At 44.8% G+C, this 21,493-nt stretch overlaps 1 protein-coding gene across 12 annotated transcripts in view; it reads right to left on the bottom strand.

Moving 5' to 3' along the window:
- Nucleotides 1-6,874: 6,874 nt before the first annotated feature.
- The window catches only part of asph (aspartate beta-hydroxylase), a 36,234-nt gene continuing 21,615 nt past the window's right edge, over nucleotides 6,875-21,493 (bottom strand). For 4 of the 12 annotated variants that reach the window (XM_045693988.1, XM_045693995.1, XM_045693986.1 and 1 more), the window contains 8 exons: nucleotides 15,470-15,547; nucleotides 13,645-13,716; nucleotides 13,229-13,470; nucleotides 12,440-13,172; nucleotides 11,773-11,880; nucleotides 11,602-11,640; nucleotides 11,390-11,434; nucleotides 6,875-10,563 (listed from right to left, as the gene is read on the bottom strand). In XM_045693988.1, the coding sequence (XP_045549944.1) occupies nucleotides 10,508-10,563; nucleotides 11,390-11,434; nucleotides 11,602-11,640; nucleotides 11,773-11,880; nucleotides 12,440-13,172; nucleotides 13,229-13,470; nucleotides 13,645-13,716; nucleotides 15,470-15,547 (1,373 nt within the window). In that variant the 3' untranslated portion in view covers nucleotides 6,875-10,507. Of the gene's footprint in view, nucleotides 10,564-11,389; nucleotides 11,435-11,601; nucleotides 11,641-11,772; nucleotides 11,881-12,439; nucleotides 13,176-13,228; nucleotides 13,471-13,644; nucleotides 13,717-15,469; nucleotides 15,548-21,493 lie in introns of all 12 variants that reach the window. The other 8 variants (XM_045693996.1, XM_045693987.1, XM_045693993.1 and 5 more) reach the window with 6 other exon arrangements.

Below are 21,493 nucleotides of genomic sequence, written 5' to 3'. Positions count from 1 at the left end.
CATGAGTAAACAGCAAGAATTACCAATTTTACCACACTGTTCCAATATTTACACAACTACACTATACAAGCAGTATTTAGTTAACACCATAGAAGGTGAGATTTGTTATATTATGTAATGCTTGTGTTTCTCTTCCCTTCCAGAGATGGAGTCAATTTAGCCGACCTGCACACAGAAAGTACAGGAAGAGGAGAGTTGTCTGGTTGTTATTTTGACCTTCTCCTTCAATGGGTTTTGAGCGGCAGGTGAGAGGACACGAGGAATCAAGGAAATGCAAAAGATTTTCCAGCTGTCCTTATGCCGCTTACTATGTCCTGGTTAGTAATTTCTCAACACTTAGGATAGCATTCATTATTAGTTGTACATAGATTGCATGAAAATTGACTGAATTGAAACTGTAAATCAGATCTCCAGTGCCCTGCCCTCTCTCTTTATGGCCATGTCTGAAGTTCCCCTACTACGTCTAGGCTTTGAGTAGTCCCTGTATAGGTCTGCAGTTGTACCAAAAATACATGCTCTTGTTGCGGCTATGGAACCCTGACCTGTTCACCGGACGTGCTTGTTGCACCCTCGACAACTACTATGATTATTATTATTTGACCATGCTGGTCATTTATGAACATTTTAACATTTTAACATCTTGACCATGTTCTGTTATAATATCCACCCTGCACAGCCAGAAGAGGACTGGCCACCCCTCATAGCCTGGTTCCTCTCTAGGTTTCTTCCTAGGTTTTTGGCCTTTCTAGGGAGTTTTTCCTAGGGAGTTTTTCCTAGCCACCGTGCTTCTTTCACATGCTTTGCTTGCTGTTTGGGGTTTTAGGCTGGGTTTCTGTACAGCACTTTGAGAATATCAGCTGATGTACGAAGGGCTATATAAATACATTTGATTTGATTTGTTCTCTTTCAGATTACACATTCATTTTTACACGCACACACCTTTTTCAATAGTTCTTATTTTTTGTAACCTTTTAACAACACACATTCCTGTCATGTTCTTTCTTGTACTTGAATACTTATTCATTCTAATGTTTTCATAGTCGGTTGTTTAATTTGTTTATTAATATCTCCTTTAGACTTAATTTGCTTATTTTTTCCCTACACCTTTGCAGATCTAAGACAAGATGAAAGTAAGAACACATTCTCTTCCTAATTGTTTTTTTCCCCCACCTGCATTTTGTCAGACCAGTGAAGATGGTAAACTGTACTATTTGTATGGACCCTAGGTTACCTTTTCCCCCATTGTTATCATACTAACTGTACGTCATATAACCTTAGAGGTCCTGCTCACCTGATGTACCATGCCAGGTATGTATAATATTAATGTTAATGGGAGAGGGAAGGGGTTAAGGTGTGGTCTTTACTCCCAAAATTCACTTAAATATAACTTCCAAATGAAGAGAGACAAGGAGACAAAATAATCTGGGGGGGAAAAATATATATTTTTATGGACAATGGTTCTTAAAATAACCTTGGTGTTAGGGGGCTCTTCAAAGAGCCGTTTCACTCCACGGCATACTGCCATGGGACTTCCCCTGCTGGCGATGAGAAGTTAGGTGGTCAGCTTCTCCCTCACCGGGAGTGCCTGTCTGGGGGCGTTGTTGGCACCTGCCCTGGTGACATCAGGAAGGGGACCATTTGGCGTGCCCGTCTTCATCCGGAGCGGCTACTGGAATGACCTCTGCAGGTAGTTGTGGAGAACACGTGGCCTTCACGCAGGCATCGACATTCGAGAGGCTGAGCCCAAGCACTCTCCGATACATTCTGCACCGGGGTGCCAGAATCCCAAAGGCGAATTCAAAAATGAACCTTGCCCGGAATAAGGATTTTAAACCAACTTTGGGAAAAGTTATAGTCCTATTGAACATTCTGTAAAAGTACATCTCATGTCACATAGGGTCTATTAACTAGAGAGCCCTTTAGCTAGCTAGGTTGCACATAAAATATATCTAATATCAATTACGGTACCAAAGGCTTTAAAGACTCACTAGAATTTAATTTACCGGAGACAAATTGCCAGGCGTTCAACTGGGCTGATGGACTCCCGGTAGTTGGTATCCATCCGGGCAATCCTGGCTCCAACCATCTGGAGCAGGTGATCGAACTCACGTCGGTCCAGACTAAAGTAACTTCAAAATTCCTCTTGAATGAGACGGTGAAACTCCCCTGCATGCTTTCAGGACTTCAACCATCTCTGGACTCACACAGACCTGCGCTTTAGGCGGGGCTGGTCCCAGCCCAACCAAAACCATTTCCTCAACGTTGGTCTCATTGTTGAAAGAGCCTACTCTCTGCTATCTTGAGTATTTATTATTGCATTTCGCTCCAAAACTATGCATTTTGGAGGAAAATTATATTATAAGCGCTCACAATACATTTTTAGATGTTATCGAATAAATAATATGCAAATTGACAAATAAATGAATAAAATGTAAAGACATTATGTAATTCCAGTTTTTTTTTTTTTACTGGACATGTGTGCAACAAAAATTCAACATTCACAATTTGCTAGTTTCTGTCAAATCTAAGCGTACAATTTGACGCATACGTTCGATTTATCAAATGTATGCACCACACAGAACGCACTGCAACTGCCTCTCTAACGCAATGCTGCAAGGCAAACGCAGCGTTCCATTGGAAATGAATGTACTTCTGGTGTACCAAAACGCAATGACACAGTCGATGTGTTCGAAGCGTTACAGGCTGACTACACCGATCGCGTCGCAAAATAAATTTAGAAATCTATATCATTCAATTATTGCACCCACACTGCTCGCGCCGCCAACGAGCGTCTGCGTTGCCAAGGACTAAAATAGAAGTCAGTTCTATTTCTGACGCAGATCGCGCTGCAAGTCCTGCCTTTCCCATCGCCTCATTGGTTTATAGAAGCAGGTACCCACGTGCCATCTCCTCATTGGTTATACCCACGTGGATGACTGAAGATGAACGAGGTCAGTGGCAGTAATGCACCTAATTTATGAAAGCTGCCAATCACAATATAAAGTCAAGAGAAGAAAAAGCCTGGAAGGCTTTTTTGTGTCGATTAATTGGCGGAGTAGAGTACCTTGTGCATTTCAGGTAAAATAATAACTCAATGTTTACATCCCAGGACAAATTAGCTAGCCAACATCAAGCTAGCTAAATGGGACAAATTAGCTAGCAAGTGCAAGCTAGCTAGCTAAATTGCCATAAATGTTTAATGCTTTTTGACCTGTCCCCAAATTAATATAATTGGTTCAGAGTTTGTTTTGATATTTGAACCTGCCTGTCTTGATCGCCTTTGGTGTGGAGGGACAAAATAAATGTATTGTAACGGAAATCGACTCTGCCGCTCGAGCATGCTTTTGCGGCACAGTCGATAGCGCGCCGGACTTCGGGCTTGAAGGTCGAGGGTTCGACACCTGCTCCCTGCCTGCTGTTTCATTACATTGGTGTCAGAAGTGGGATCGGACCTTGCATCCATGACAGTGCGTGTGCTCGGCCGGTGACCGCGTTCCTGTAAGACGTTGAGTCGCGAGGAAGCGCTCTTTGAAAGGAGGGAGTAGTGTAACGACCCTGGGTTTATAAGCGCGGAAATCGACTCTGCCGCTCGAGCATGCTTTTGCGACACAGTCGATAGCGCGCCGGACTTCGGGCTTGAAGGTCGAGGGTTCGACACCTGCTCCCTGCCTGCTGTTTCATTACATTGGTGTCAGAAGTGGGATCGGACCTTGCATCCATGACAGTGCGTGTGCTCGGCCGGTGACCGCGTTCCTGTAAGACGTTGAGTCGCGAGGAAGCGCTCTTTGAAAGGAGGGAGTAGTGTAACGACCCTGGGTTTATAAGCGCGGAAATCGACTCTGCCGCTCGAGCATGCTTTTGCGACACAGTCGATAGCGCGCCGGACTTCGGGCTTGAAGGTCGAGAGTTCGAGACCTGCTCCCTGCCTGCTGTTTCATTACAGTATGCACGATGGCGCACGCGCGCAGCCGGTTTGGATTCCGTGTTAGGATCGGTTATACTGTCACATGGTATCAATGATTGGAGACAAGAATACCTAATAGGGGGTTTTAATACTCCACCCAAAAATACAACATGCCATGAAAGGCAGGCACGGGGAGAAGCCCAAAACAATCCCATCATCCATCAAAAGTTAGATTAAAGAGAGAGGTTGACCAAGCGCATTTTTTTCGCGCGCGCTTTCCACTTTCCTCCGGTATTTATTTCGCAAAGATGATAACACAATCACTCCGGACAGACACAAGCAAAAACTCACTGTATAAATGTTGCAGCAGCCCAGGCTACACCTTAACGTTAGAGATCTGACATGCTATATGGTATGAAAACGAGACCATTTTTCAGTCTGATCACCTGTAGGTTACTAATAAGAGCATACAGCCTATGTGCACTGTCCGTTTGGTCAGGGTAACTAATTGGTAACGTTATGTATTTATAGTCCATTTGTGTGTCAGGAGAAAATGTGATTGTGATCCAATTTGATTTATATTCAAAACTGGGCTGACTAGGCTGTCTATTCATTGAAGATATGTCAACGTCATATCTAGACGATAATAGGCTACACACTGACAACTCGTGCTTGGCTGCCAAATGTATAGGTCTCTCCATTATATTTAAATTGATGAATTGAAGTGTGATCATAATTGTTTTAGCTGTCCATCCATGGTATAAATCCTTCCCAATAGCAATGCCCTACATCCTGATAATTTGAGCTGCTGAACCGTATTAGCACTTTATGGATGAGAAGTTTAATTTAACATTTCCAAAAAGTTTAGCGGAGACGCTGCTTTGCGATCTATTGCCTAGGCCAGGGCTCTCCAACCCTGTTCGCGGAGAGCTACCATTCTGTAGATTTTCACTTAGCATCTTTGGTGCTAACATTAACAATGCTAGCTAAGTAGCTAACCCTGTTGCATCTGTATTAAAGTGTTTTCAAAAACTATCTGCCAAATACAGCCTTAGCTACTGTCCAAGCAACCAGCCAACAACACTGTAGGCCTATTGGAACTAATACAAAAATATGAATTTTACAAGTCAATTACTACGAAAATATAGGCTCGCTAGCCTGTAGTCTTAAAACCCGGAAATAAGTTACATCTGGTTTGTTCAGCCATACATATGGGGAAAGAATATGGTTTTGGAATAAACACCGAAAATAAAGTCAGAGGTTAACACGGGCTTTCTTTAATATACGTTTTGCTCTGAGATAAGAGGTCAGTTAACATGACCGTTATGAATTAAGAAGCCTTTATTGGATTTGTTTTTTAGTACTACATACATTCCTCAAAATTCACAAAAAGTGAAGTTAGCTGATGAAGATTATCAGATAGAACACAACATATAAGATCTGCTAAACCTTATTTTCTGCGTTAATCCATGGGCTTTGTCCAACGAACGATGGCGGAGTTAGTACCTACTAAAAAGACATTACTATTTCTCTCTATTTGGAAAGGTCGCAATGGAACTGCTGGCAGAGCTGCGACTTCGACGGTGGAAGTGGTTTTGCCGAATGGAATCATGGGAGTTTGAGCCTTGAACAACAGAAAAATATTGTAGCAAGCCAACTATAAATATCATACTATTGGTTTTTGAGGGTCTATTTAAAAATGTTATTTGAAGACAACCAGAGCAACATATAGCAGGGAGTTCCAATATGATCAGACATCTATAGACAGGTTATATAAATGACTGTCCATAATTTACTCAGGGATTCTACTTGAAAACGTCAGAGAAGCAATTTCTGGTTTTGCTCATGACTAAACAGTCAATAAACATGAAAACTACACTAAAACTGTGTAGGACATCACTAAATAAGTCATAACAACCCAAATGTTAAGTGGTGAAGTTGCCCTTCAAAGGTCCAAAGCAGCCATTTTATCTCAAGATCAAATAATTTATATTTCTCAAACACATCTTAATAAGAACTACTGCTCAAGTACTGTGATTGTTTTCAATTAAAATGGTAAAAAATAAAAAAATTGCATCTTAACAAAGCAATTTCTCAAGCAAGAAGTTTGGTAGCTGTGTCTGGGAGTGGTGTGAGTGGAGAGAGAACTAAAAACGAGCTGTTATTGGCAGAGAGATTTGGAACTCTTAGTGATGTTAGCAGGCAGGCCAAAACTCCATCCCACCAAAACAGGATGAATTTCAGGCAGTCTATTCAAACAGCTCTTACATTAAAAAGGCATTATCATTTTAATTATTTCACAGTATTATTCCAACCCCATAGTGTGGAAATACACTAAGTATACAAAACATTAAACACCTACCATGACAGACTGACCAGGTGAAAGCTATGATCCCTTATTGATGTCACTTAATCCACTTCAATCAGTGAGATGAAGGGGAGACAGGCAAAAATATATATTTTTAAGCCTTGAGACATGGATTGTGTATGTATGCCATTCAGCGGGTGAATGGGCAAGACAAAATATTGAAAATGCCTTTGAGCGGGGTATGGTAGTAGGTGCCAGGTGCACCGGTTTGTGTCAAGCACTGCAACAGTGCTAGGTTTTTCCACAGTCAACAGTTTCCCGTGTGTATCAAGAATGGTCACCACCCAAAGGACATCCAGCCAATTTGACAACTGTGGGACGCATTGGAGTCAACATGGACCCGCATCCCTGTGGGAAGCTTTTGACACCTTGTAGAGCATGCCGACAAATCCAGGCTGTTCTGAGGGCAAAAGGGAGGCATAAAACTAAATATTAGGAAGGTGTTCCTAATGTGTGGTATATATAAAACACAAGCAAATCGACAACACCGGGCCTTTAAAGGGTACCTTAGTGAAGTGTTATCATGCATGAGATGGCGGACTAACTATGTGCATGTCAAGGTATTCCAATAACCAGTTACACAATAATAAACCACACCATGGTGTTGTCCCAAACCTTTATTGCAGCCCTGGAACAGAACATTTACAGCACGTGTCAAACTCATTCCACGGAGGGCCCGAGTGTCTGCGGGTTCTCTCCTCCCTTGTACTTGATTGATGAATTAAGGTCACTAATTAGTAAAGAACTTCCCTGGGTGTCATTGAAAGGAAAAAAACTCAAATCCGAAGACACTAGGTCCTCCATGGAATGAGTTTGACACCCCTGATTTATAGAAACTGTGACAGCCGTCCAACCCTGCATACAGAATGCATTTTCACAATAATTTAAAAACCTGTTAGCCTATACAGCTGGATACTATGTTTACCTCTATGTATAACATGTTTGTGTGTAAACCCCTATTCATATGTGAACTGCAATAAAAAATAAACACTGAGATTGTAGTGATGTTTTCGGTTACTGCTGGTTGTGGAATGTCTTTCCCTTGGAGTACAGTCCGCTCTGAGCAGCAGAGCCTCAACTGTCACATATGGCTTTGAAAAAAGTGAAGCACTTTCTTTAAAATTTTCATAATTAAAAAGGTCTGATACTAAAAAGTGTATTTTTATTTAAAAATCTAGAACAGATCTATCTTGTAAAGTTTTGTATAATGTAAAATTAACACGTTAAAAATTCACATTGACTTCAAAAGTGTTAGGGAATAGAAAAAGACCCACTAGTGTTATAGAAAAAAGACAAAATAAGTCCTAAGAACTAGATTGCAACCACTTGTTTTCGTGTACGTCGAAACAAACCGTTATTTGGTTTCCTCAGAAAAGATTTGCATTGCAGCATTCCCTACAGTACATCACCTTATCACCATTATATCATCCGGCAGGCCCCTTATTACCATGTACAGAAAACTTCTACAATGGAAAAATGTCAAACAAAAACGCACTCATCTGAATTCACAGAAACATTACAGCGTTGGAGGAACACAAACTAAGCACACGACTGAGTTTCCTTGAAAAAATTAAGTCCTTTTTCTTTACCATACAGCCTTAAGTTCAAAGCATGAGCTAGCATCATCCTTGCAGTAAAAACAAACCATGACAACATTATTAACGACTACATCAATATTAAATACTAGCAAAAGTCGAGTTAGATGTCGCTAGGACAGAGTGAGCAGGTTACACTGTCACGTTCCCTTCTAGATGTACAACAGCGTTTCTCTTTGAACAGTTGGTTTGGGGGGGGGGTGCACTGAAACGCAGGCAGAGGGACAATAAGAGGTGGTCCGGGTGTCTGCTAAATCAGCAACAATCACAGACATTCAAAAACCTTTGTTCCAAATGAAGCACTTACCCTGGGCTTGAGCCAGTTAATATACAAGTGAAAGTAGAACTGAGAAAGGGAACAAAAGTTTATGATTTTTTTTTTTTTTAGAGTTTAAGTGTACTGAATGATGAATTTCGAATAATCATGTTGCTGTTGGACCATGTGTGTGCGTGTGGGGAGCAGATCTATTGGAGGACCTGGGACACTACACAGCAGCCTGTTTTACCAGGAGACTGGGTTGGGTCAGACCATTAACCCATAACAGCTACACCCACACTGAGCTGCACCTAAGGGTTACTACCATACTCTGAGACATGCCCTTCCTTTGTCTCCAGGTAAAAATCTGTTTTTCCCAGAACAAATGGCATATGTCAACATTTCTCCCATTTGAGAGTTTACATCCAACCCAAATACAGCAAAAAAAATAAAAATAAAAAATACCACAAAATAAAAGAAATAAAATAGTAAAAAAATGGACACAAGCCTGGCTTGGGTATAACTCATTGTTAGATGTTCACCATTCTGGCTAGAGGTATGAGTAAGTCAAAAACACTTTCAGTATTAAAGAAGTAACAGTGAGAGCGAGGTACTAGGAGTTGGAACAAACAAAACTGAAATTGAAACGAAACGAGTCTCAAACGCATCTTAATGAGAACTACGGCTCATAGGATTGTTTTATAGACATACAGTCTATAAAATGCACACACGCAAACATACACTATATATACAAAAGTATGTGGACACCCCTTCAAATTAGTGGATTTGGCTATTTCAGCCACACCCGTTGCTGACCGGTGTATAAAATTGAGCACACAGCCATGCAATCTCCATAAACAAACATTGGAAGTAGAATGGCTTTACTGAACACCTCAGTGACTTTAAACGTGGCACCGTCATAGGATGCCACCTTTCCAACAACTCAGTTCGTCAAATTTCTGCCCTGCTAGAGCTGCCCCAGTCAACTGTAAGTGCTGTCAGCACAAGAACTGTTCGTCCGGAGCTTCATGAAATGGGTTTCCATGGCCGAGCAGCCGCACACAAGCCTAAGATCACCATACGCAATGACAAGTTTCGGCTGGAGTGGTGTAAAGCTCGCCGCCATTGGACTCTGGAGCAGTGGAAACGTGTTCTCTGGAGTGATGAATCATGCTTCACCATCTGGCAGTACAACGGATGAATCTGGGTTTGGTGGATGCCAGGAGAAAGCTACCTGCCCCAATGCATAGTGCCAACTGTGAAGTTTGGTGGAGGAGGAATAATGGTCTGGCGATGTTTTTATTGGTTCGGCCTAGGCCCCTTAGTTCCAGTGAAGGGAAATCTTAATGCTACAGCATACAATGAAATTCTAGCAGATCTTGTGCTTTAACTTTGTGACAGCAGTTTGGGGAAGGCCCTTTCTGTTTCAGCATGACAATGCCCCCGTGCACAAAGCAAGGTCCATATAGAAATGATTTGTCGAGATCGGTGTGGAACAACTTGACTGGCCTGTACAGAGCCCTGACCTCAACCCCATCGAACACCTTTGGGATGAATTGGAACACCGACTGCGAGCCAGGCCTAATCGCCCAACATCAGTGCTCAACCTCACAAATGTTCTTGTGGCTGAATGGAAGCAAGTCCCCGCAGCAATGTTCCAACATCTAGTAGAAAAGCCTTCCCAGAAGAGTGAAGTGGAAGCTGTTATAGCAGCAAAGGGGAGACCAACTCCATATTAATGCCCATGATTTTGGAATGATATGTTCGACGAGCAGGTGTCCACATACTCATGGTCATGTAGTGTACATCTATACACATTCTCAGTCATATACGTATGAAAGCTCACACACTCACCCTACATCACCAGACTCGTCTGTTCACCTGTCAGCATAACTTTGCCCTAGATATGCAACATCTTGACGTGTAGACTCAATACATACTGGTAATACAAAACTGCAGCTTTGCATCTTCACATTTAACAAAAAACTGAACTCGGCTCAGACGTGAAGTTCTTTGACTAGTAACATGTACCTCTGCTTGCTATACACAGGAAATGGAAAACAACCTACATTCCATTAGCGAAAAGCTACCCTCACATTATCTATCTACATCTGTAAGAGAAATTCATTGATACTTTTCATTATATGAAAAAAAAAGGAAAAAAAAGAAAAGAAAACAAATATATATAGGGTAAATAAAAAATATCTAACAAGTTCTGGAAGTGAGATTTTACACTAAAGAAAGAAAAACAAGATTCTGAGTGTGCGAGTGAGAAATGGGAGACAGTGATGAATGCCGTGATGGCGCTTTTCATTCTCTGGAGGTGGGGAAGCGCGGCTGCACGCGCTCAGTGGGATGCGATGTGGGCTGGTCCTCAATCAGTCTTACCGCGCTGAGACCGCAGGCTCTACGTTTCTATGGAAAGAAGATACTGACCTCACTAAGTGACAGTGATGGAATAAAAAAGCAGTTACCATTCAATTTAATTCATAATACAATTACATCTGGTAGAAAAAACATTTTGACAACATAACACTTTACACGATTGATACATCATATAATAAAGAATTCAGCGCACAATCTAACAGACAAAAACAGGATGGAGGCCCTCTATTTCAGTTGTAGTCACATTACATGTCATTTAACAAAAATCCTCAAACAATATCAAGATATGGAAAATGTATGGTATGACTAGTTGACTAGTAGACTCCTGCGAGAGCCATTTTATAAGCTGTGTTTCATAAACCAGCCTCAAGGGGGAGCTACACTACAAATAGCTTCACTGGCCTTCATTACTCACCACAAGGGAGAGTTAAGTCTACCTACCTTGATAGGATTAATCCACAGACTACATGTGGCCTACACATATTAGAGCACACGCTACCAACTAATCACGTGTGTCCTCACTGGCATGGGCTTCAAAGTCAGGAATATCTTATTATACGACATACAAAGAAAGACCGCCTATTTTTGTCTGCTGTGGATACATGCCCAAAGGTCAGCTTCACTGAGAAAGCTGGGCTTCTTAGATGGCATGAAACCATACTGCTGGTTAATAGCCAAAGTGCAAACTATCTATTAAACAATGATTATGGACTAATTACAGTAGGCCTGCATTCAGCTGTGAAATGTCGATTCTATGAAATTATGATTCTGAACTTGTAGAATGTCTGATTCTAAACTTCTTGCTGTACAATCATACAATAGAGTAAAAATGAATGAGAAGATGCAATTGCGTTATGACAAGTTTTTAAATGAAAGTTTACCTGTTGGCTGATCTTCCATCTGTTCTTCTGCCTGGGAAAGCTCTTCTGTTGAAACGAAACATGGTGGTCATTTTTTTAAATGCTTCAACACACATGCTTTCTACTGGACATGTTTTCAGAGAACAGGGTCAATGACCACCATGAAAGCTTATACAGAAGAGCTGCTCATAGTAATAACACTGGACCGGAGTTAAAATAATGTTATCACCAACCTATCAACTCCTCTAGCTCATCTACTTCAGCTTCATCCTCTGCAACAGAAACCCAGCAGTTGCAGTTAGTTAAAACGGAGAGAGAGAGGAGGCGCTGAAGAATGACATCTGAATATTCTTGCCCTCAACTGAGTGGAGGTATACGGACATAAAATCCCACTCAACACGTACCTGCAAACTCTTCCTGAAGAGCTTCCTCCTGTTGAGTTTTTTCTGATTCAGCTTCTGATTCTTCTGTTTGTTCTGAATCTGCTGCTGCTGTTTCTTCTACCAGCTCTTCTGTGGAGCAAAGGAACAAGTTATATTAGAACACTGTTTTTCAAAAGACAATGAATGACAGCCTCACATTGAGAATTGACGTATTCATCCACAAAATGAGCAGAGAGACTTTTAAGTTTCAAGTTGTATTAGTGGTATGTACGGGATATGCATGGTATAACCATCCAACGATATGCTTACTTGCAGGTTCCTTCTCCACAATGCAACAACAATAAGAAATAATACAAAATGAGGTGACATGAGCAACACAAAAAACAGATAGGAGAGACAGAAAAGTGAGTGCCTTATCCACTACCCCAAGATTAGATGGGAAAGGGGCCACTGCCCAACCTCTCTACATACATGTAGCTACTAGCTTATCAGATAAGATAATGTGTGCATACACTTCTGCAATGCAGCACCTGGTGTTCAACTGTGCTCGTTTTAAACTGTGTGAAGACAAACACATCAGCAAAAACAGAGACCTTGAGATGATTTTCTTTCAATACTTTCTGGACCCAGATTAAGCCTACCCCTGGACTAACAAGCGTTTGTTCTGTTCTGGATTATTTTTCCTTACCCTCCTCTGTTGCTGGCTCCTCTTCCTCTTCCGCCTCCTCCTCCACGGCCTCCTCCTCAACTGGTGCAGCCTCTTCTTCTGCGGGGGCAGCCTCTTCCTCAACAGCGACTTCCTCCTCAACTGATGCAGCAACTTCCTCCTCAACAGGTGCAGCCTCTTCCTCAGGTGCGGCCTCCTCCTCAACAGCTTCTTCTGTGGGAGAAGCCGCTTCTTCAACCGGGGCAGCCTCTTCAGCAAACTCCTCCTCAACTGGTGTGGCTTCCTTCTCAATGGCGGTGATATCCTCCTCGACTTGGGCGGCTTCCTCTACCTCTTCAACGGGGGCAGCCTCCTCCTCCTCGACTGGGGCGGCCTCCTCCTCCTCGACTGGGGTGGCCTCCTCCTCCTCCTCGACTGGGGCGGCCTCCTCCTCCTCCTCCTCGACTGGGGCGGCCTCCTCCTCCTCCTCGACTGGGGCGGCCTCCTCCTCCTCCTCGACTGGGGCGGCCTCCTCCTCCTCCTCGACTGGGGCGGCCTCCTCCTCCTCCTCGACTGGGGCGGCCTCCTCCTCGACTGAGGCGGCCTCCTCCTCCTCCTCGACTGGGGCGGCCTCCTCCTCGACTGGGGCGGCCTCCTCCTCGACTGGGGCGGCCTCCTCCTCGACTGGGGCGGCCTCCTCCTCGACTGGGGCGGCCTCCTCCTCGACTGGGGCGGCCTCCTCCTCGACTGGGGCAGCCTCCTCCACAGGGGCAGCCTCCTCCTCCGACTGTCAGCCTCCTCCTCGATGAGTTCAGCCTCTTCCACCGCCGCCTCTTCTTCCTCCTCCAGAACCTCAGGCTCTTCCTCAATGATTTCAGGCTCATCCACCTCAGGCTCTTCTTCCTCCTCCAGAACCTCAGGCTCTTCCTCAATGATTTCAGGCTCATCCACCTCCGGCTCTTCTTCCTCCTCCAGAACCTCAGGCTCTTCCTCAATGATTTCAGGCTCATCCACCTCCGGCTCTTCTTCCTCCTCAACCACCTCAGGTTCTTCCACAACCTCAGGCTCAGGCTCTGTAAGGAAGAGACAGCATTATGCAACTTAGCTGATAACGTGGATTTCCTGCCAAAACCAACTACAGCATTTCCCAAAATGCTGTATACACTGGGTGATACATGTCTATGTTATTGGCTGACTTTTTCCTTCAAAGAATGTACCATTTCAATGTCTTCTTCAAGCTTACACACCTGATAGGGGAGCTGCAACTTCCTCTGCTTCTGTGGCCTCGATCACTTCTTCAACAACGGGTTCTGGTGCGGCTAAAGCAAGGGGACGCGGGGAAAGAGATACGGGGGGTAGAGGGGAACAGTTAAGACCATCCTGATCGCAGTTGATCCTTTTACTTAAACTACGGCCTTATCTGGCATACTTCATCATTTTCTTCTCGCACAGAACGTTCCAAATGTCTTAAGGCACATTTAAGAAAGTGCACCAACTTTATGAGGTGACTTTCCATGGTGTGTCAATAATGAAAAAAAGTGTATGCTACTTTAATATAGATTTCTAAAGTACTAAGGCATAGACCTTCAGAATAGAAACTGCTGACTTAAACCATGGTAGGTATATGTATGTAACATTAGTTTGTATAATGTGACAACAGGTATTGGTGTCTTGTTGACAGTAGGTGTAAGCATGTCGTGTGCATGTCGTGGGGTTTTACACAACAACGTGTGGCAAGTCCAGCTTATCAGAGCCAATGGTTAAAAGGGTAGAGAATGGCTCATGCTCCCCCTGGAGAAAACGTATAGCGCCTACAGGTGGCAGACATGAAATCAATACAGTTTACATGTACGAGTTTAATGGTTAGCTCTTGACTTAGTCGTAGTAGCACCATGTGGGTGTCTGGTGGAGGACACAGTTCTACTGAGGGTAAAGGTTTCATAAAGACCCTTTAAGGCCCACACATACTATGATTTTAGCCGTGTTACGCCACGATTCTGCTGTCCCGGGAAAATGTCCACGTTGTGGGCAAATTCTTAGGTTGTAAACAATTGTCGGACGTCTTGGCTCGTTCGGGGTGACAGGGTCTAGGTCTGCCGATTTACGTACCACCACGTGCGGTCGTAGGCGCCGACAAAGTTCTGTCAGTGTCTTTATCGTGTAGTGTGGCTGGTGTTACGAGATGATCCTGGTGACTGACAAATAGGTACACAGAGTATGCACACAATAATATGATTGTGGATAGTCATATTAATGTAATAGTTAGATTTAAACATTGACATGCTTTGCAAGAATAACGATTTCCCTTAATAAACTTGTTTACATGACATCTGAAATCAGGCTACCTGATGGGATTTTGATAAACGAACAAAATCGGCACCGTGTTATTTTTGGGAAGTCTATTTGATTCCGAGTTCAGACAAAGTTTGGATGTGAAAACTATTTCTAAGATGCATACTTTTAGTTTTTCCCGAACTCACTTCACTCGCGCATAAGCATAGAGGGAGACTTGCGCTGCTGGCACACGCTCAGATCAAACACACCGCTGCAGTTGACGTAGCCTGAAAGCCTCGCAAGCCAATCGCAGAATGTGACAACAGAACTGAAGCAAATCGTACAATCTGGCCAGGTTGACGTCAAGATTTTAAAATTCGGTAACGTCACACAGTGCGACATCTAATAATCGTAAAAGACGGAATCCGACGTACACTGCGGGAAGGCCTTAACAGCTCGTGACGTTGTAGTTGGATGCTATTTTGTCTAGTCAAGCCCATAGTTCAAATTCAATGAGAATACAGATGAATAACTTGCCTGTTTAAGCAATTAGGATACTGCATAGGTAGTAGGCTATGTTTGAGTATTTCACATTATGTACAGAAGAGAACAGTGTAGAAGATGCCTTTGTTGTATCTGTATCGATTCAATGGATACGTACACCACCAGTGGTACTGGGACCTTCTCCTGTGTCTGTGGGTATGTTTCACTGCACACATTTCCTCTCATGAGCTTTACCATCTACCACAGTTAATACAGGTGTGTGTGTGTACACGTGTAGACCAGCAGGAGTTCTACCTTCTTCCACAGGTGCTGCAGGAGCCTCCTCTGGTGCTGCATCTCTGGTAATGACGACGGTAGCCTTCTCTTTCAGCCCTGAGGGTTTTACAAGTGACGCAGGGGGATGAGGACGACATGGCAACAACTCTTGTTCAGGAGAAGTGCCTTTACGAAGGCTACACCTCTGTATAATGTATACTGTATTTGGCATAGTAATATTCATGTAAACTCATCAAAAAAAGAAACGTCCCTTTTCAGGACCCTGTCTTTCAAAGATAATTAGCAAAAATCCAAATAACTTCACAGATCTTCATTGTAAAAGGTTTAAACACGGTTTCCCATGCTTGTTCTGCTCTCTCTTCGTCTGCCCACGTGTTCTCGCATACCCCTAGAGCATCGAGCCAGCGGGGTGGTGGCACTGGAATCCTCATCTCTCCCAAGTGGACATTCTCTCTTTCTCCCCTGACCCATCTGTCTATCTCCTCATTTGAATTCCATGCTGTCACAGTTACCAGCCCTTTCAAGCTTAACATCCTTATCATTTATCGCCCTCCAGGTTCCCTTGGAGAGTTCATCAATGAGCTTGACGCCTTGATAAGTTCCTTTCCTGAGGATGGCTCACCTCTCACAGTTCTGGGTGACTTTAACCTCCCCACGTCTACCTTTGACTCATTCCTCTCTGCCTCCTTCTTTCCACTCCTCTCCTCTTTTGACCTCACCCTCTCACCTTCCCCCCTACTCACAAGGCAGGCAATACGCTTGACCTCATCTTTACTAGATGCTGTTCTTCCACTAATCTCATTGCAACTCCCCTCCAAATCTCCGACCACTACCTTGTATCCTTTTCCCTCTTGCTCTCATCCAACACTTCTCACTCTGCCCCTACTCGGATGGTATTGCGCCGTCCCAACCTTCGCTCTCTCTCTCCCGCTACTCTCTCCTCTTCCATACTATCATCTCTTCCCTCTGCTCAAACCTTCTCCAACCTATCTCCTGATTCTGCCTCCTCAAGCCTCCTCTCCTCCCTTTCTGCATCCTTTGATTTTCTCTGTCCCCTATCCTCCAGGCCGGCTCGGTCCTCCCCTCCTGCTCCGTGGCTCGACGACTCACTACGAGCTCACAGAACAAGGCTCCGGGCAGCCGAGCGGAAATGGAGGAAAACTCGCCTCCCTACGGACCTGGCATCCTTTCACTCACTCCTCTCTACATTCTCCTCTTCTGTCTCTGCTGCTAAAGCCACTTTCTACCACTCTAAATTCCAAGCATCTGCCTCTAACCCTAGGAAGCTCTTTGCTACCTTCTCCTCCCTCCTGAATCCTCCTCCCCCTCCCCCCCCTCCTCCCTCTCTGCAGATGACTTCGTCAACCATTTTGAAAAGAAGGTTGACGATATCCGATCCTCGTTTGCTAAGTCAAACGACACCGCTGGTCCTGCTCACACTGCCCTACCCTGTGCTTTGACCTCTTTCTCCCCTCTCTCTCCAGATGAAATCTCGCGTCTTGTGACGGCCGGCCGCCCAACAACCTGCCCACTTGACCCTATCCCCTCCTCTCTTCTCCAGACCATTTCCGGAGACCTTCTCCCCTTCCTCACCTCGCTCATCAACTCATCCTTGACCGCTGGCTACGTCCCTTCCGTCTTCAAGAGAGCGAGAGTTGCACCCCTTCTGAAAAAACCTACACTCGATCCCTCCGATGTCAACAACTACAGACCAGTATCCCTTCTTTCTTTTCTCTCCAAAACTCTTGAACGTGCCGTCCTTGGCCAGCTCTCCTGCTATCTCTCTCAGAATGACCTTCTTGATCCTAATCAGTCAGGTTTCAAGACTGGGCATTCAACTGAGACTGCTCTTCTCTGTGTCACGGAGGCTCTCCGCACAGCTAAAGCTAACTCTCTCTCCTCTGCTCTCATCCTTCTAGACCTATCTGCTGCCTTTGATACTGTGAACCATTAGATCCTCCTCTCCACCCTCTCCGAGTTGGGCATCTCCGGCGCGGCCCATGCTTGGATTGCGTCCTACCTGACAGGTCGCTCCTACCAGGTGGCGTGGCGAGAATCTGTCTCCGCACCATGTGCTCTCACCACTGGTGTCCCCCAGGGCTCTGTTCTAGGCCCTCTCCTATTCTCGCTATACACCAAGTCACTTGGCTCTGTCATATCCTCACATGGTCTCTCCTATCATTGCTATGCAGACGACACACAATTAATCTTCTCCTTTCCCCCTTCTGATAACCAGGCGGCGAATCGCATCTCTGCATGTCTGTCAGACATATCAGTGTGGATGACGGATCACCAGCTCAAGCTGAACCTCGGCAAGACGGAGCTGCTCTTCCTCCCGGGGAAGGACTGCCCCTTCCATGATCTCGCCATCACGGTTGACAACTCCCTTGTGTCCTCCTCCCAGAGTGCTAAGAACCTTGGCGTGATCCTGGACAACACCCTGTCGTTCTCCACTAACATCAAGGCGGTGACCCGATCCTGTAGGTTCATGCTCTACAACATTCGCAGAGTACGACCCTGCCTCACACAGGAAGCGGCGTAGGTCCTAATCCAGGCACTTGTCATCTCCCGTCTGGATTACTGCAACTCGCTGTTGGCTGGGCTCCCTGCCTGTGCCATTAAACCCCTACAACTCATCCAGAACGCCGCAGCCCGTCTGGTGTTCAACCTTCCCAAGTTCTCTCACGTCACCCCGCTCCTCCGCTCTCTCCACTGGCTTCCAGTTGAAGCTCGCATCCGCTACAAGACCATGGTGATTGCCTACGGAGTTGTGAAGGGAACGGCACCTCCATACCTTCAGGCTCTGATCAGGCCCTACACCCAAACGAGGGCACTGCGTTCATCCACCACTGGCCTGCTGGCCCCCTACCTCTGAGGAAGCACAGTTCCCGCTCAGCCCAGTCAAAACTGTTCGCTGCTCTGGCACCCCAATGGTGGAACAAGCTCCCTCACGACGCCAGGACAGCGGAGTCAATCACCACCTTCCGGAGACACCTGAAACCCCACCTCTTTAAGGACTACCTAGGATAGGATAAAGTAATCCTTCTAACCCCCCCCCTTAAAAGATTTAGATGCACTATTGTAAAGTGGTTGTTCCACTGGATATCATAAGGTGAATGCACCATTTTGTAAGTCGCTCTGGATAAGAGCGTCTGCTAAATGACTTAAATGTAATGTATGTAAATGTTCAATGAACCATTAACAATTAATGAACATGCACCTGTGGAACGGTCGTTAAGACACTAACAGCTTACAGACGGTAGGCAATTAAGGTCACAGTTATGAAAACTTAGGACACTAAAGAGGCCTTTCTACTGACTCTGAAAAACACCAAAAGAAAGATGCCCAGGGTCCCTGCTCATCTGCGTGAACGTGCCTTAGGCATGCTGCAAGGAGGCATGAGGACTGCAGATGTAGCCAGGGCAATAAATTGCAATGTCCGTACTGTGAGACGCTTAAGACAGCACTACAGGGAGACAGGATGGACAGCTGATTGTCCTCGCAGTGGCAGACCACGTGTAACAACACCTGCACAGGATGTACATCCGAACATCACACCTGCGGGACAGGTACAGGATGGCAACAACAACTGCCTGAGTTACACCAGGAATGCACAATCCCTCCATCAGTGCTCAGACTGTCTGCAATAGGCTCAGAGAGGCTGGACTGAGGGCTTGTAGGCCTGTTGTAGCAGGTCCCCACCAGACATCACCGGCAATAACGTTGCCTATGAGAACAAACCCACTGTCGCTGGACCAGACAGGATTTGCAAAAAGTGGTCTTCACTGACAAGTCATGGTTTTGTCTCACCAGGGGTGATGGTCGGATTCGAGTTTATCGTCGATGGATTGAGCGTTACACCAAGGCCTGTACTCTGGAGCGGGATCAATTTGGAGGTGGAGGGTCCGTCATGGTCTGGGGCGGTGTGTCACAGCATCGGACTGAGCTTGTTGTCATTGCAGGAAATCTCAATGCTGTGCGTTACAGGGAAGACATCCTCCTCCCTCATGTGGTACCCTTCCTGCAGGCTCACCCTGTCAGGACCCTCCAGCATGACAATGCCACCAGCCATACTGCTTGTTCTGTGTGTGATTTCCTGCAAGACAGGAATGCCAATGTTCTAGCCATGGCCAGCGAAGAGCCCGGATCTCAATCCCATTGAGCACGTCTGGGACCTGTTGGATCGGAGGGTGAGGGCTAGGGCCATTCCCCCCAGAAATGTCAGGGAACTTGCATGTGCCTTGGTGGAAGAGTGGGGTAACATCTCACAGCAAGAACTGGCAAATCTGGTGCAGTCCATGAGGAGGAGATGCACTGACTGTAATTTTTGATTTTGACCCCCCCCCTTTGTTCAGGGACACATTATTCCATTTCTGTTATTCACATGTCTGTGGAACTTGTTCAGTTTATTTCTCAGTTGTTAAATCTTGTTAAGTTCATACAAATATTTACACATGTTAAGTTTGCTGAAAATAAACGCAGTTGACAGTGAGAGGACGTTTCTTTTTTTGCTGAGTTTATATGGCTAGTAACAATATAGTAATGTACATTGAGATTTAGGTCTAGGAGGTCATATGCATAAACCTTTAGAAATTCACATAATTAAAAACACAAATATAACATTTAAGGACTGATTTGGGTTTACATTTGCACTTAAACACTGAATTGGTATTGTGTTCTGATATGCTGTGGAAAGGTGAGGTCTGCAGTGCTAAGAGATAGCAAGACAGGGGAGCAAAGAAAAATAAAAAAGGAAAGAGTATTCCAATAGAAACGACTGGGAGGGAATGCCCATTTAGGCACAATGTCTAACCCAAACCTTGTGTCTGCATACAACTGGCCATTTGTGTAACACCAAAACATCTTATTAAAAAGTGGGAGACAAGTGCACTTGATAACAGGAAACCTTCAAGAATCCACCAACTTTATTAACAAAGAACAAGCACATAGCTGATCCTTTCCTGAGTTCCATCTCCACCAAATGCAAAATAAATCATTAAGTCCTTGTCTAATTCTACAAATATCTTGTCTAGCGAATTTAAATAAAGCTATATATAAATTAACACAAAACTAAACCACATCTGAAACTAAGCTTACAGCACCTTGCTGTCCTCTTGGCACCTTTCCTTGTCCAGTTCATACTTCCATAGAGAACAGCATTATGATTTTTTTCCACAAGCAGGAAGTGGCTAAAACACTATGCACTATACATTGTGGAAATGGCTGTCCTGCACAGTATGGGGTTTCCTACTCCCATTCGCAGGGGTCTGTCACTGGAGACCTCTCACAGGTGGTGTTTCTCCTGAATCTTTTAACATCTGTGTCACCAGAGGGAGTGAAAGATCACCGACATCAGTGCAGATGTGAAGAGTTTAGCATCATTTCCGGACCCCCTTATCAGACATCTTGAGCTTTTTAGCAGCAGCTTTGGGAGACTCTTTATTTTTGGCGTCTTTGGGGACCTCCACCCTCTTACCCTTCACCTCTTTCCCTGACTTCTTGTCTGGCTTTGTCGCATTCTTCTTAGCTTTCTTGCCCTGCTCCTCTTTCTTATTTTCTCCCTCCTTCTCTTTCTTATTTTCTCCCTCCTTCTCTTTCTTCTCTTTGTCTCCCCTAATCTTGCCCAAGGTCTTCTTAAACTCCCCCTTCTCTGGCTTGTCCTCCATCCTAGCTGCCGTTGCCACCTTAGCCTTCTTTGCCACCTCGTCCCTCGTCACCCCTAGGACCTTCTCCTTCTCCCTGGCCAGGATGTTCCTCACCTCGGCCAGAGCCATCTTGGCAATCTTTTTGGCCTCCATTCGCTCATGGATGATGGCCAGCTGCTGGTTCAGGGCCTCCCTCAGCTTCCAGCCCACGTCTTTGGTAAGAGGGTTTTCTGGGACACGAGAATACCATTTAGCGGCTTTGACAGTTTTTTCACTGCCAGGCTGCTAGGGTCACAACGCAAGCATACTGCTGACCACACTTCAAGCGTTTAGTAGGTTGCAAAGCACCCTGGGTAATTGGATTTGCTGACTGGGAATGTTAGGATAACAACAACTG

The sequence above is a fragment of the Salmo salar genome, chromosome ssa14 (genome assembly GCF_905237065.1).
Source record: "Salmo salar chromosome ssa14, Ssal_v3.1, whole genome shotgun sequence".
Lineage (NCBI taxonomy): Eukaryota > Metazoa > Chordata > Actinopteri > Salmoniformes > Salmonidae > Salmo > Salmo salar.
This window is presented reverse-complemented; position numbering and strand designations above follow the sequence as displayed.